This window comes from Anas acuta, chromosome 1, assembly GCF_963932015.1.
Source record: "Anas acuta chromosome 1, bAnaAcu1.1, whole genome shotgun sequence".
NCBI classification, from domain to species: Eukaryota; Metazoa; Chordata; class Aves; order Anseriformes; family Anatidae; genus Anas; species Anas acuta.
The window spans coordinates 23099383-23116437 of NC_088979.1; the positions used below are offsets into that span (position 1 = coordinate 23099383).

The 17055-nt window shown below is 40.2% G+C and overlaps 1 protein-coding gene across 11 annotated transcripts in view; it reads left to right on the forward strand.

Moving 5' to 3' along the window:
• Positions 1-17055, forward strand: part of FRY (FRY microtubule binding protein) — a 233281-nt gene that overhangs the window by 65579 nt on the left and 150647 nt on the right. For 2 of the 11 annotated variants that reach the window (XM_068672738.1, XM_068672753.1), the window contains exon 1: positions 5382-6189. The exons of 8 other annotated variants lie outside the window; for them this stretch is intronic. In XM_068672738.1, the coding sequence (XP_068528839.1) occupies positions 6120-6189 (70 nt within the window). In that variant the 5' untranslated portion in view covers positions 5382-6119. Of the gene's footprint in view, positions 1-5381; positions 6190-17055 lie in introns of those variants that run through there. One more of the 11 variants, XM_068672777.1, reaches the window with a different exon arrangement.

Consider the following 17055-nt stretch of genomic DNA (forward strand, 5'->3'; position numbering starts at 1 on the left):
ACAAACCTTCCAAATATTTTAATGGAAGGAAAAAAAGTTCATAAACTCAACAAATGCCAAGTTGAAGAAAAAAAAACTCACTACATATAAATGTTGTTGTCTTTTTCTGAGTACATATAAAAATATTATTTCTTTTTTTTTTATTTCTGGCTCACATGTGGGCTTATCAGTTTACAATTAATACAAAGACATTAGTTTTTTGTGTGTTTTTTTTACTCTCCTTCTGAAACCAGTGGGAGGAAATCAGGTACTTAAATGTAAAAAATGTAAAGTGTACATTTATACTTTAATTTACAATTCTAAAGTGTAAAAATGGCACCTAAACGTAGGTGTCCAGCAGAAAGCCTCCAACTACTGCTTCCCAAGGCTGTGGACTTAATGTAAGTCTTACATTTGCCAGTCTCAGTGAATTGCTCACATGCCTCAGGGTATCTAAAATGGCACTAGATGCCTATATTTAGGCACCTGAATGCCATCTCATTATGATCAGCATCCATCTGAATGCCAGTGCAGTCTTTTGTAGAGAGGTTCCAAGTAGTTTATAAAAGAAAGGAATGTGAAATCATGAATGCAATGCAATATAACCCAGGATATGATAATATAACGGATCCTTTTTGGTTTTATCTGTTATGTGTGTTCTGTACTGGAACCCTGTGGGTCTGGGAATCATTATTTGCTTTATATTGTGCAGAAGAACTAGACCATGGCAAAACCACAGGGATGCTAATATGCAGTCCTTACTGTAGTTCTTTGCTAAAAAAACTACAGAAAGCCAAACTTTTATACAAGCTATACCAATGTAAATCCAAGCTAATTTCATGGAAATCAGAGGCATAGGTATAATTCAAGGCTAGAAGGACAAAGCTTTTGACCCAAATTATGGAGGAAACGCTGTATGAGTTGGAGAAGCTGTAGAAAATCAAAAAGAGTGTTAAAACTTCCATTAGTTCAGTAAAGCTAGTGTTGGCTTTGGGATCTGTGTCTACATCACTGACACGAAGCTGCGGGGAGCTGAGCAGGAGCAGAATGACTGACACCTGGCAAAGGGGGAAGCAAGGCATTAAGCACAAACTAGGCCAAAAAAAAAAAAAAGTCTTTTGCTTATGCTTTTTTTTTGGATTAGGTCACTGTGTTTTATTGATGGAGTTTGAACAAACATCCTTACAAATGAGAAATATAAGTATTTGCTATGTAAGGTTAAAGACTCATTCTGTTTGCAGCAAATAAGGAACCCGGTGATCCACTTTGATTCTGCAACTGGAAGAAAACCCTTAGAGGCTTCAGCAACCCTTTGCATTTAGCCTGAGATTTTGAAGAGTTCGGATTGCAAAAGCCAAACAGATCTTTTCATACCAAACCAAAATGAGCTCTGAAAACTTGTACAAGGACTGTGCAGTATTTATCTTGCCAAATGCTTTTTTAAGGATGCCTGCATGTGGTGCTCAGAACATAGAGGACTAAAGTGCCTGTTGTATTGCTGGTATAAATAGTGGTCACAAAAAATGTGAACAAAATGGGTACCTATACCGCCAAATACTGAGAATCTAAATAAAGTGCCTGATTTACCAAAGTAGCTACCCTAAGTATCATGTGTAGATAGTGAAGAGAAATGGGCTGTTTGGGAAAGTAATTGTGCTCTGTACTGGAACTCTTGGGAATGCTTGACTCATGCTGAAGGCACTCACCTCCCAATGTTGGCATCTAAATTGGATGCCTCAAGATAGATATTGTGAGCACCTCCAGCGCTATGTATTCTTGTTATTTTCTTTTCTTTGCTTGAGTGAAGGTTTTGGAAGGCTATTTCTCAGATGTTTTGCAGTGAAAATAGCTTTTCATGCAGGGTGCTGGTCACAGAAACAATTCTGACTATGGTGACACGCAGCTTATCCCAACCTGTTTTTTCTAAAGCTGAGGCATGGAAATTTCATAGACTTTGTTCTGCCACAGAAGGATATAATGCAGGAATCTGTGACTCCTGGATATGTCCTACCTCTGATCTCAGAAGGCAGATGAGGCAAAAGAAGGTGGACTGCATGTCAGTCACAAGAGCAAAGTTTGAGTTGCATAGAAATGTTTGTAATTGAAGTAATGCTTCTGCTATCTTGGTAATCAGCAGGTGCTTCATCATGGTAGGCTTTATATTTTAGATCTTTGATATGTTATCTAGGTGCAAAAAAATGTTATATTATCATTAACTTACGAACTCCCATGTAGCCGTATCATAAATCAAATACGTAAAACTCTAGTATTCGGCATTAGAAAGCCTATTACACTGACAGATTTTGTACACTTATGTCAGACTATTCTCCACAAGCTGAAGTACGTAATTGAATTCTGAATATCATAAAGTCAACACGAATTAAAGTAGAAGCTGTATAACTTCAAAACTTGTTAGTCTTGTCAGCCTCCCTCGAAGAAGTTTCGAGCATTGCATTGGAACGGTGCCGTTTCTGCCATTTCTCTGCGTTACACCTGTTTTGGGAGTGTTTCCAAGATGTGACCAAAACCATTATCAGGGGGGCAATTTTGCCTCATGAAGGTGATCAGACTGATGAGTTGTAAGGCATTGTTCTGCGGGACTGAAAGCAGTTATTTAGGCTGTACCTCTGTACACGTGCATTCTGTATGAACTCTTACAGACAAGGCCAAAAACGCACAATCTAAGAGTGGTGGCATTTCTCTTTAATATGCTTTGTCTCAAGACATCCATTAAGTTGTTAAATACTTCCCTGCAATAGTGCATTTTGAGAGGAAATGTATTATTCAGAAAGAATATTATAGAGTGAACTCAGTGAGACTCTGTGTATTAATGTGGTGATATGATGTTAAAAGAAGATTATTATACATGAAATGGAATTTGTCTCAAAATCACTTCAGAAGAAGTCAGTAAAAAGGTGCTAGGGGAAAATGCTGCTGTTTCAAGACTGAAAATAGGTATCCTTTTTAATATTACTACATAGGGACATGCAAGTAGGCATTGGGTGACACCTTAAGGTCCCAGACACAAATTGTACTTACAGATGTCAAACCCAACTTTGGATGGGACAGCCCATGTACTTCAGCACTGGATGATTTAAAGCCAAGAGATGATGCAAGCATCCCACTGCGACCGACCAGTCACCCATCTCACCTGGTAATCCCCTCCCAATAGGAACAAAAGAAGATGATGCTATTTGGGAAGAGCACACATGAACATAGTTCATGCAGCCCTTCCCTCCATGCTCGCCAGCACATCCCTTTGTTGTATTAGAGGTGTTGCAGGGAAGTACATACCTGCCTGGTTCTTCATAGACCTGAATTTCTGTTTTTTATGAGATTTTGAAACCGCTGGTGCTTTCTCCCTCTGTGACCTCCGATGGCAGCAAGCTCTAGAAGCTCACAACTTCCTGAAGAAAGAAACACTTTATTTTGTCTGTTTTAAATTGATCTCCCAGTCATTTCATTCAATGCTCCATTGTTCTTCTGGAACAGGACTGCAGAGTGTATTGGATGTGTCACCTTTCCATCATTAGTGAAGACGTTAGGAGCTTGGATGTCGGAGTGTAGAACTACGGTGAGCACTGTCAAAAGTTCAGCAGAGTAAGGATGTGCGAAGGAAATAAAAGCAAATGGTTGAGTATCCTTGGCCATTTAAAATGTTTAGACCAAAGCACAGATTTTTAAGGGTCCAATATTCAGTGAGGATGAGAAGAAGATGCAACCACTAACTAAGAGAGAATGCCTTGCCTTTGCTTTCAATAAGAACCAGGCCTTAACTACAGGAACAGTAGGAGGCATAATACCCAAAAAAAAAAAAAAAAAAAAAAAGTATCAATTAAGAGGTGAAAGCAGAACAGAAAGCCTTCATATTCTTCTTTAAAAATCACATAGCTTCCCCTTCATAATAATAGAAGAGCAACCCTATGAAGTTGCTGATCAGGTCATATTTTTTTATTGAATCTAACAGAAGACAGATTCTGCCTGGTAAATATAAACCAGAGAATTTGTGAGGAAAAAATGATCCAGACCAACAGAAGGACCACTTGACCTCAGCCATGTTTAAGGCTTTGAAACAAAACTTGGTGGGATTATAACTAAGGTTGTGAATTTAAATGGAAACAGAAAAAAATGCAATAGGGATTTTGTAAAGATAAATATTTGCAAATTGAACTTGGATCTTTATTTTCAGGAAAAAAAATGAGATAAAATCAATGTATCAGAGATCTTTAGAAATGCTTTTCATGTGGCACCACAAAGGAAATCTTTGCCTAAACACTCAAACACAGGAATCAATGCAATACAGGGTGCGGGGAGCCACGACAGGGCTCTCAGAAAAAGAAATTGAGGGCCCAGAGAGACAGAAAGGGGATGACATTTTTACCAGTATAGGGAGGAAGAGCTGATCAGATCTCTTTGATAGCTGCTGCAATCACACGTGAACTCCCTGAACATTTCTGATTATCTGTGTTCAAGAAGGGGAGTAAACTGGTTTTGAGTAACCTTAGACTACGAATTGAAAGAAGGTTTATAAAGTGAGCTCCCACAACAGCCTGCCTTTTCTGGGGACACAAAACCTTATCTCCAGATGTGTTGTGTTTACAAGAGCCATTTAACATATTTTCAGTGAGAACCACAAGAACTTGGACTCGGTGACCCTTGTGCGCCTCAGCTTTCAATCCAGAGATCAAATATTGTGCATGCTGAAACTAAAAATAACGTGTAAATATAACCACTGGCAAAGTTTTTTGAAGAATCAGCAGCAGACAAGCTACATTTTGGCTCAGATGCTCTAATTCTGAGATGATGCAGGAAATTTATTCCACAAGTGAGAAAAGAAGTGCTGTTACTCCCAGAAAATAGTGTCTTGAAGGATGATACCAAGAATATATGAAAAAAAAATGGGAAAGAGATGCTTCTTATTTTTCTTTATTGTCATTAAGATGTGCATGGTTGTGTGTTGTGATTATTAGAAATAAAACCTTAAGAATGTGGGAATAGCAATTAAATATTTTGTAGGAAACACAGAGAGGTTAAGAAGCAGTGAATTGCCTCTGCCTCATTTTCTTACATTAATTTGGCTTGCCCTCCTTTCTTTAAAAAAAATAAACATTATTCAAGATAAAAATGACATCAAACTGAGAATTGGCTGTGGCTCTTTTGGAGATGAATAGCGAGCAGGGAGCTGCCTCTTTTATTTGCCATCACGAATTCAGCTTGCTGTCTCTCATCTTTTGTTTAAAAAAAAAAAAAGAAAAAGTCGAGAAAAAAATGACATGTTTTTCTGTCACCAGGAAAGAAAAGCAGAACCAGGCAGCCTAAACGCCTTGGGTTTAGTGCTCTGGAAGTGCTTCTCTTGTGCAACTGGGCTGACGGATTGCTTTTTTTTTTTTTTTTAACGTCACTGCAATCAGATCTATGGGCGCAGCGCTGCTTTACCGCAGCGTGATGCAGTTGTGTACAGTTCAGCGTGCTCCTCTTGGAAGCGGGCGGAAGGAGAGCAGCTGACCAGAGCATGCGGAGGATATTCATTAGAGGTTGTGGTGTTGTTGTTTTTTCTCCCTAAAGCGAAACAGTCCGTGTGAGATTCCTACAGCTGTGGAAGAGACGCGTTCAGAGGGGCTTCGAGCCGATCCTGTGTTTGCGAGAGGAGGTGCAGACACGCAGGCTGTCAGCTTCTGATGGAAAAAAGCTTCAGACAGGCAGACTGCACGTTATTCAAAGCACAGCTCAGGCACCCTTCAAGAAGACACTCTCGCTGTGCTTATGGAACAAGTGCTGGGGTCCTGCACATGCCTTAACCGACCGGGAGAGATTTGCCCAGTTGAGGAGTGGAATAAATGAAAACCCACACTGAGGGGTCGGGGGAATAAAATCCTCCGCAGATACAATTCACTACAAGCCCCGAAGGAACAGCAAAGGACAGAACCTCATGGTGTGTTTTTGTTGTTGTTGAGCTTTTTTTTTTTTTTTTTTTCAAATGAGCTTACCTACCATGAACGGAAGAAGTGGATCTGCGGAGACTTCATTTCCTCCTCTGACCCCTCGTTTACATCACTAACTGGTGACAGTCACATCTACATACATAGTACCTGCCACTTCAGCTGCTCAGAATTATAGAAGCCTCTTTGTATGCAGCAGACATGGCTAGCCAGCAGGATTCAGGCTTCTTTGAAATCAGTATCAAATATTTACTGAAATCCTGGAGCAATAGTGAGTAGCAGAAGAGTAATCTTTTCATATTACGCATTGCTTGGGAAATAGCTAGGATAACCTAAGGGATGAGATCTTAATAATTTTGTATGTTTGTGTTATATAAACCAAATTTCTATTTTTTTTTTTTGCTTTTGTCAGCTCTAAAAAATCAGTGTCAGAGATTTCAATAGGTTTCATTAACTGCAAAGACTGTAATGAGATTATACTAGATTTTACTTGATTGAATTCTGAAGTTAGGCTGCTTTCTGGCTCTCTCTGATAGTACATTGCAGGGAGTGCATTCCAAACAGCATTTCCTGCCTACATGTTTATTTGATTTGTCCAGGCTTTATCTAAATATTTTTGAAAATGCTGCTTAATCACAAGGGCGTGGCATTGCTCAGAAGTTGCTTTTTATTAATCGTGCACCAAGGACAAAAATATGATGGTTCTACTTCAGGTCTGAAAGTCATTGTATTAATGTGATGAAAAGCCAAACATGCGTTACTTATAGCTGCTCTTCCCACCCTCTATGCTTAATTTCAGAATCTTATGCAATATTTCCATCCAGAAAGAACCCATCTGTTTATCTAATCCAGGCTGGGTTATACAGAATGTAAACAAATGGCATTTTGGGCTTCCTTGCTCTTTTCAGTATTGCTGTTCCTGATGTCTGTTGCTGTTTAAATCAATCACTCTTCTGATTTTTAGCTATATTATATAATAAAGATTGCTGAATAAAATTTAGTGCTTACAGATACAGTCAGATCAGGTAAAGCCTTGGGATAACTCTGCCAGAAATTTGCTTTTTAACTTAAGATACACGAACAGTATATTCCTTTTCCATCTGAGCTTGCATTAACAGTGCTAGATCTCCATAATTAACTGTTTTACAAAGATAGAAGACAATGTCTCTGGAAAAATCCAACTTGGTTATGTATGCAGTAAGGTTCTGATCATCCCACTATCTATAATTTAATAACTTCTGCATAAGAGACTAGTATTTTAAAATCCTGTGTTATAAAAAAATGCAGTATCTGCTTCATGCAAGGCATGTATCTGAATACCTGCAAAGAAATAAAAATAACTATTAGATGTGTGTCATCCTAGGCTTGTCTTCATTACATGATATCCATAGAAACTGTATTTTTCCAGGTCATTTGTAACCTCAGTAACACCGTAGTGCTTGTTTGAATCTGTTTTTCTACCACAAGTGTGAAGCCACCAGGGAATAATGCTATTACCTAAACAGCATTGCTTATCTGCCCTACTTCTAAAACATTTTGTGCATAATTCAAGTCAGAATTGGAAGGGAGTTCTGTGATTTATTCACCTTTCTGGACTAATCTTAATTAATGAAAGCCTAAGTGTGTATTGTGACAACACATCTATTATAACAAGCTACTCCCAGTTTATGACAGAAGACAAACAAGTCACTTGCATGGTGCAGGAATCAAATCAGTTCTGGCATTATTTTTACAATATATTTCTGTAACTTCAAGACTGAGTAAAACCAGCACATAAGAATATAAAAAATATCATGGAAAGAAGTATAACATTTTAATTAATACATTTTTTTCCTCTACACTGAAGTATATAGAAAATATTGTAAGACAGTAAAGATGTTTCTAGTCTAAAATAAGAAGTCCTTAAATGACATTCTGTTTTAGCAAGATGGAAATGTTATATGAGTAATTGGTATTTCTGACACACCTTTAGCTGATAAACATGCTTTCTACTGTATTTGAATAAACAGTAAGAGGAAATATAATAAATTAATCCAGATTGACTTAAACTTGTTGCCAATTTTTTTTTTTTTTTTTGCTGCTTTCAGTCTGGAAGGCTGTGTTCATAAATCTGTACATATCCTTTCTAGCTGAAAAACAAACAATTTGATAAGAAGACGGTAGGGAGTTCAAAAGACCTAGGGCTTTCTTCAGCTCTGTTCTGTGATGGGTGGAGCAGAAGAAAACACTTCCCTTGCTTGAGAAACGGCTGCGAAGCCTGCACATGCATGCACAGGAACATGTTTTGCAGAGAATAGGTGCTGTGTCTGCATACCCAAGAGCAGAAGTAAGCCATAAATTATGCTGGGGCATTTACCTAATAGGAAGAGGTCTAACCTACTGTTAAAAAAAAAAAAGAAAAAATAAATATTGGTGGTACAGTATACATCTTGCTGAAATCCATGTATGTTTTTGTAAATTAGCACCTTACTACCGAGGCTCTAAGTATTTTTTATCCTTCCCAGGCTTTATAGTCCAGCAGAAAGCAGTCCTTTCTGTTCATTCATGTTTTAATGTATACAGAGCAGTAATATTTTCTGATCGATGCCCAGCCGCACCCATGGCTCATTCTATACCACGAAATGTACTCAGATACTCCATCTGGGTTGACAATTTCCTCTGATTTTCCTCTCTACGGTTTTCTGAAAAGTAGCATTCTTGTCCTACAGGGCAGGATTTTGGTTCATTGCCACAGAGCACTTGCTGAGGTGTTCACCTAGGATGCTTCTTTGTTTGTCACATTCATCAACCAGCTAAGGAGATAGCTAATTGATGTGCACTAGACTTGGTTCATTTTAGGTACCTGTTAACTATTGTCATCTGAATAATGCAGTGAGTAGTGATCTCAGTAAGCAGCCACTCTTCTCCCTAGGGGACAAAAAAGCAGAGTCATAGTCTGGCCTTTGAATCATCCCACCAAACTGAGAGACCTCAAAACACTCCTGCGTGTAGCTCTCAAAACAGACTCTTGCTCTGCACATGTCAATAAGATACCGTGCACGTCATGCAGGTCTGGAAAATACTCCTGTAATGTGTTGGAGATGGGATCAGAATGGGGAGTCCCTGGCTGGAAAATAAGAATAATCTTTTTTTTTTTCTTTTTTAAACCGATGCCAATTGTGGTTTGAGGTTTTCTTAAAAATGCAAGTGTTTTTGATCAACACTGTTTTAGTCAACAAATGCATTAATCATTTATATTACTTCTTTTTGAAAATACTGTTAAAATGGCCATGTGCACTCCAGGTGAGCTGCACTCACTTTGGTGCACCCAAGGTTAGTAAGGTGACAGGAATAATACAGGGCTCACCAGAACTGGGGCAATTAAAAGTCATCTTAGATGTCTGTTACGGAAATATCATAAAATAGGTTTTGGAAAAAAAAAAAGAAAAAAAAAAGATTTGTAATTTATTCGAAGAACAAAACTTCGGCATTCAAATCTGCTCTTCCCTTAGACTGTTTTTACTTTTTGAATGATCCATCTGGTTTTATTTAATCTGAATTTAATTTGGGAATGCATTTTTCAAATTCATAATTTCCAAAGAACCCTACATCTCAAGAACAGAAGTTTAAAAGTAAAGCTGCAATAAGCTGGAGTAACATCAGGATAAACTGTAGGAAACTCTATAATAAACTCAATTTTTTTTGCAGTTTCTAGATTAGACCTGCAATTAAGTTTATTGTTCCTTTCTTGGAGGAAGGCACGCTGTGGAATACCCGAGATCATACAGGTAGATGGCTCACTTGTGCTCTCACAAGTCAGCTGCTACGTGGGCTGGCAGCAATTGCATTGCATTGTCTCCCAGTTCCCAGAGATAGATGTAAAGGTGACTTGTTGTATAATGAGACGAGAGGGCACATGTTGCATAGGGAACATTTTAATTTTATTTGCTGCTTCTCCTCGAATGGGGTTATCTTCAGGGTGATATTTCTGAGGATGATAACACTTGTTTCTCAGTGATTTGAAATTATCTACCTTTGAATGTTAAGATGTTTGTGTTTTTTTTCAGTGGCCTTGCATGTAATTCAAGTTACAAATAAGACCTTATTCAGTATTTGGACTTCAGGTCTGTTTCACATGGCCTATACTTCCAGCAGCCACACTTCCAAATCAGAATCCTCACACCACAAAGCCTGTTGCTCCATCCTCCTCCTATCCACCCACCTCTTTTTGCCCCCGTGTGCCCAGTCCCTACCACACTGGCACGTGGTAGCTTCAGAGAGAGCTTAATCCTAGGGGCACACAGGTATCAGCTATTGCCTGGGTGCCTCAAACACTGCAGCATCCAGGAACAGCCCCAGGAGGACCAGTGGCTGGTCACGAACCGAGGTGATCGCAGTGCTCATGTCCACACAAGTTGTTTTGTCAGATGAGCATAAGCTGAGTCCTTTATTAAATGGAAATAAAACATTTAGCCACAAAATTTGCCATTTTTACGGACAATGTGCATGAAGTGCAGTGTCCATGAGCAAGGGAGAAAGGAGGGCAGCGGGCAGGTTCTTAGGTAAAACTCTGCCCTCTGTGTAAATGCTGTGGTGCGCTGTGATTCTGGTATTTTAGTAAGATGTTATCGTGCAGGGTGATGAGAGCAGCCGTTCTGTGGGGGGTCAGGTATCTGCAGGCAAACGCTGAGCTGCCTGGAGCTGGAAGTGCTAAGCACACCAGAGACAACCTAGGGAAGAGGCTGCTTCATGTTACTTGCTGCCTGCTTAAGCAAACGTACGTCTGCACATCTGCTGAACAAGAAGCACAAATCCTTCTTCGCTGCCATCCCTCTTGCTGTGGCACTTGCTCTTGCACGCCCCAAGGAGCTGACTCAAGGAGCAAACTCACCTTGTAAGCGAGGGATTCACGCTCACCTGAAGCTGGTGGGTGACCAGGGGCTTGGGAAAGGGCCGGGATGTGCGGCTGTGGTAAACAGGAGGGCAGGCTGATGCCACTTGGGATGCTGCAGCCCAGACAGGGGCCATGCTTCTTTCTCCTCTTGCTTGCTTCTGATGTCTCACTCCAATACACCTGCACGACGCAGGCCACTTCCACAGCCTTGCCTTTAGAGAGCCCTAGGATGAAGGTTAGTATCTGCTCCAGCCTTGACACCTGACTCTGCCTTGGACAATGGGCTCTGTTAGTTCAAGCTTTCTTGCTAAATAAAGGGAGCTGATTGCTCTGTGCACTGAGCCTGGAATTAGGGAGCTTAGTCTATTCTTCAGCTTCAAGTAGTCAGCGATTGTCAGCAGAGAAGTGACATGCTTAATAGTGCTCACTGTCCTGTCCCAGTACAACTTCAAGCTTATCTTCAGATCTGATCCTCTCCCTATAGAGCTACAGGAAAAGGTATTAAAACAGAGTGTTTGTTTGGGCTGTTTGTCTTCTGGTTGTTGCCCATTTTAGAACCTGCGTTTTGACGTGGTTCCTCCGAGAAGTAGGGAAAAATGGAAGTTTTATGACTTTGGGGACTTGAGAACTCTTAAAAAAGGATTTGTGTTTATTTTGATGTTTGCTATTCTCTTCAGGACCTTCCAGAATTGTTTCTACCATATTAGGAGAAGAAAAGGATGCGAGAATCAGAAATGCTCTATTGCAAAATTCAGTTTATTTACAGAGTGAGTTCACTTGCCTTTAGGAACTCCGGATTATTGTTGTAAGCATCTATAAGTAGACTCAGTGAAATCTTAGTGCAAATTTTTGTGGCTAAAGGGCAGTCCTCATCTCAAAATATAAAATAATCTGGAAACTGGACATAAACAGGGCATAGATAATCACTGGGAGATATTCCAATAAAGTTCTAATAGTTTTATTTGTAGTAAAAACAAAACAGTTCTGTTATACTATTAGCATCCACTTCGAGTGATTAATTTGTGTTATCTGATGTTGCACTAATGTAGGTTTATCAAACTACCAGCAGATTATTTTTGTTTGTTTGTTTTGTTTTGTTTTTGTTTTTCCAGTCCAGCTAGCTACCACTGAGAAGCAGCAGGGAAAGAACATATCTTGTGGTTTTCCTTATGCATATAAAATCGCACTGAATAAGTTTTGGTATCTGAAGGGAAGTGATGATATGCAGGTTACTGTAGGTGTATAAAGCACACAAAAGTGTCCATTGTATGGTAGTGGGGGATGTTTTCATTAGCATAAACTGAAATGCTATTTAACATTCCCTTTGCATCTCAGTCATATCTGATCCACTCATTTCATTAATACTTTAATCATTCGTCTGTATATTTACATTGTGAGTAGTAGGAAAAAGTCTGTACCTCCAGAATTATGACTGCTCGTGGTTGTCCAGGTTTATTTTCTTTATTCATTTCTGAGCTTTGAAAGTGACTAGTAGGTGCTCTTGTGCATCAGAATTGGTAGCCCTACCTGGCAGGTGTGGATTTGCAGAAGCTGTGCCTGGGAGGATCCGTCCCACCCCAGCCTCTTGCCCCTGTCCCCACGCTCCCACCCCTTCTCTTCCACCCTAACTGGCCATAGAGCTGATACCCTGTCAGCTAAACTGCCTAAAATGGTGTAGATGCTGGTGTCAGCTTGAGGAAGGGGACGTGGATACATGGCTAGGAGCAAGAGGCAGTTTTGGCAGATTTCCTGCCATTAGATCAGCTGAGCTGGTAAAACATATTTACATTAACTCCTCTATCTGTACCTACTTCTGAACATCAGAGCTAGTTCCTTCTCCAAACCAGTCTACCTTTTGCATCCCTCTCTCCTCCACTTCAAAGCATCAGCAGTGAAGTTGTTGCTATTGTTGTTTTGGTGATAAATTAGGGCTGCAGACTAATTTCAGAGGTAGGTAGCAGAATTATTTGTGAGTAGGTGATTTTTCATTCACTGCAGTTACCTGAATCAATTGTCCATAGAAAGAAAATCCCTTCTCCTTTAATATACTTTCATCTCAATCATCCAATCCTCTGTCTATTGCTAAAAGGAATACAAAGTATTATGTTCAAACTTCACAACAGCTCTTGGAGCCAGATATTGCCAGTTCTTATAATGCTTATATTTTTAAAGGATGTAAGTAGAAAGCTGTTCAATAGTATGACAAAGCAGTGTGAGACATCTGCCAACAGGCTCGTCAGCCCTCTGAGAGCCTGAATCTAGGAATGACAGGGGAGGGAGATTACAAACCACAGTTCAGTCAGTGGGAAGCAAAGGGTGCAGGGCAACGGGAACAAGAGAGACCTCAGGAATCGTAAAACAGGATGAAGGAACACCCACCTCAAGTATACGTACACAAATACATGCACTCTGGAAAACAAGCAGGAGGAGCAGGTTAACATATCACACATCTGAGTGCTGTGAGGGATGGATATAGGCTCTTCAGGTAACACGTGCGGGAAGATGATAGGGGCTGCCATCTTAATGGAAGAAGCTCCTCATAAGTATGGAGTTTTTCTGTGGGATGGCAGTGTTTGAGAGTTTGTGGGTCAGGATCAGAAGGGAGGACTGCAAGGGTGATGCGATGGTGGGAACCTGTTACAGGCCACCTGATGAGGGTGAGGAAATGGGCAAAACCTTTTTTAAACAACTAGAGGAAGTCAGTGGATTGCAGACACTGTTTCACATGGCATCTCATGAAAGTAAAACTTTGTGGGACACAAACAGGGAAGTAGGCTCTTCAGAGGTGTTGGGAAAAACTTCTTGATACAGGTTGGACCAACTGGGGGTGAAGTGTGGCTGGATCTGCTGTCCACTAACAAGGAAGAACTGACTGGAGTTCAGGATCCTGAGGAAAGTGAAGAAAAAAGGTGACAGAATATAGACTATAGACTTGAGAGTAGATTTCAGTCAGGTCCCATGCAGCTCTGAAGGCCAAAGAAGCTCAGGAAAACTGGCAGGTTTTTGAGGACAGCGTCTTCCAAGTGCAAGAGCGGGACAACTCAATCCTCAGAGAAACAAGCAGATGTATGAGGAGACTGGCTTGGTTTATCAGGTACTTCATGGCTGAGCTCCAATGCAAAAAAAAGGCAGTATATTGGCGGTGGAAGCAGGGATTGGCCACAAAGAAGGAATTCATACACATTGCCCAGGCACACAGGGATGGTGCTTAGAAACTTAAAGCTCAACTGGAGGTGAGAATTGGAAGGAATATCAAGGGCAGCAAGAAGTGCTCTACAGCTACCTGAAAGGAAGGTGTGGGGAGCTGGGGGTCGGCCTCTTCTTGCAGGTAACTAGTGATAGGACCAGAGGGAATGGCCTCAAGTTGTGCCAGGGGAGGTTCAGGTTGGAAATGAGGAGACATTTCTGCTCAGAAAGAGCAGTCAGGCACTGGGACGGGTTGCCCAGGGAGGTGGTGGAGTCACCGTCCCTGGGGGTGTTCAAGGAGAGGTTGGATGTGGTGCTTGGGGACATGGTTTAGTGGGTGACAGTGGTGGTAGGGGGATGGTTGGACCAGATGATCTTGGAGGGCTTTTCCAACCTTAATGATTCTGTGATTCTAATAAAGACTTTCTTGATTCATTTGTGTCAAAAGGCTGAACAAGGAAAATGTGGCCCCATCACAGAATGGGGCAAGAGATGTACTGACAGCAGATGCTGAGGTGTTCAGTGCCTTCTTTACCTCTGTCTTCACCAGCAAAGTGAAGGCCCATGCTGGCCAGGTGCTGGAGAGCCCATGATATGGCACTTGTGATATGGGGAAAGGCAGGGCTTGTGCAAGTCCAGGGCTCAGGACTACGGGCTCCTTTCAGGAACGACTGAGAAGGCTGGCAATTTCATAAATACGGTCTTCTGTATATTTCAAATTACGGTGATATTCAAAACTTTTCTATTGACAGAAGACAGCAGAGCCTGCTGAAGCAAGTGGCTGAATGAAAACACATCAGAAAAACAAGGGCTTTGTGGTTTGCTTTCTGCTAGTAGCAGTGGCATCACTAAGCAGTTGAGTGCTGCTTGCTTCTTCCTCTGCGTGAGGCACAGAGATCACAAATATAGCGAGACCACCACCAATGCTGACGTTAGTGCACAGATAACAAGGCCATTGGTGCAGCTACAGGGCCACCTGGGAGAGTCAGCTTTTCCACAGCTCTGCAGGGAGATTTTGGGGTGCTTTTCAGGCCACTAGTTTGAAGAGAAATCTGAGTGTTGCTTTGTAAATCCTGTGGGATTGCTGTAGTGACACACATCCCTTGTCTCCTGGGGAATGTATCCCTGATAAGGAACTTAATTATGTGGTTGCAGCCTTAGCCGAAGTTTCAGACATGGACCCTTTTGAGAGAAACACCATCCGATCTTTATCCTGAATTTGTTCTACATTTTCAGAAATTTGCTATCATTAAATGCAACACTAACACGTACAAGCAGAGAGGTGACTGTGGTCTTCGCTAGTTGGTAAGGGAGCTGGAAAACATGATTGCTGTGTCGTTAAAATATGAGGGTGTTAGATGCGGTAGTGTTAGACAAAGATTGATCAAAAGAATGTAACATCTTGATTGTTATTGCTTTTGGCTTTATTTATAATCATCAAGTTACAGATGGTTTTGGTTTTATTTTGAAAGTCTTGACTTAGAAAGACTCATAAATATCCCCTTGAGTTCTTAAGTAACCAGTAGTGCCTGGCTCAGCACAGAAGTCTGCCAAAGGTATTGTTTTGCTGGAATTCTCCTATAAATGATGACAATTATACTAACATGTTTTCCTAATCTCTGGATATCTAACTCTTCTATGTCTCTGTGTCTTTGAAGAGTCTCAGTTTATATGTGGAGTAAGTTAAACTTCAAAGGATGTCCATTTATCTCTTTGTTTGTTTTGATATTGATTCCCTAAAGTAAGATCTCTTGAGGAGAACCATACATAATTATCTTTCTTACTGCATTTCTGATTGTTATTTATGAATGTCTTTAAAAGTCTGGATCAATTTGCCTTTTTACACAGAAGATTATCAGTATAGATTTCTAGCCAAAGTTCTTTCCTGAGCAGTTTGTTGAGTAGGCTCCTGCATATATTCGCAATAATACATTGTTGTATATTTTCAGAATCAGTTTTAGTCTATGAGGATTGCAGAAATGTCACAGGTTGAAAGTAGTCTAAGCTACTTGACATTAGATTTTGCAATTTATCCCCTTATAACTGGAATAATTTTTCACTTCCTTTCTACTGCTTATTCAGTCTGCCTGCCTTTTTTGAACATGTTGATGAAATTCAGAATAAAATCAGGGAAGAGTAAAGATACCTCAGTTTCTACAGAATATGTAAAATAAGGCTGTTAGGTAGTGAAGAAAGAAGTCTACCTGAAGAAAAATGGCAGCACAAGCTTCTCATCTTCTTTGGCATAAGAAAACCCATGCTGTGAAAGTCTTTGCAAATGCCCCAGCTGTGAGACAAGCTGCAGTCACACCTTTGTAAGGAATGCACACAAAACTCGCAGTATTGCTGATTTTAAAATCCATTCACAGGGTGAAAAATTGTCATTCCTTAGCTTAAATGCAGGGAAACTGCTGCAAATACCTTGCAGTAATGCACGTTATAATAATATTCATTCAGTGTTTCCCATGTAGAAGCTTTACAGACTTTAATTCTTTTTAGCATTATTACTTTCAGCATTATTACATGCATACACAAGACAGAGATATTATTCCTTTATTGCTATTGCAAGGCAAATTGTGACAGAGAAATTAACGAAAAAACACAAGATTACACGTGAAACCTGTGTTAGAACTGGAAATAAAACTCTGTCTTCTGTTCCTTTACTGCAAGAACCATCCTTCCTCTAGATTGTTGGTAGGCAAACAACACACTGTGAATCATGACTCAACTAGTTATTACTTGTAATGAGATTTTTAATTGGCAGTAAGTAGTAATTTTAAAATGGAAATGTCCTTGGATTATTTTAAATTCCACAGGGTGCATATTTCCTGCTACCGATGCTTTAAATGGGGAGAAAATTACTTAGCTATAATTCTTTTACTTGGAAGGAATATGTCTGAAACATATAACTTCAGCACACCCTTTATCTGCGTGATCTGTGTGCCATCAGAACCAGTGCTACTCAGTTATTTTGATTTTGGTTCTGTTACTCATAGGAAGGAAGATGTGGCAGAGCAATGTATGTATTCTTTACTGGGATGAGTGCGTGATCAAGAATGGGGATCAAAAGCTTGAAAG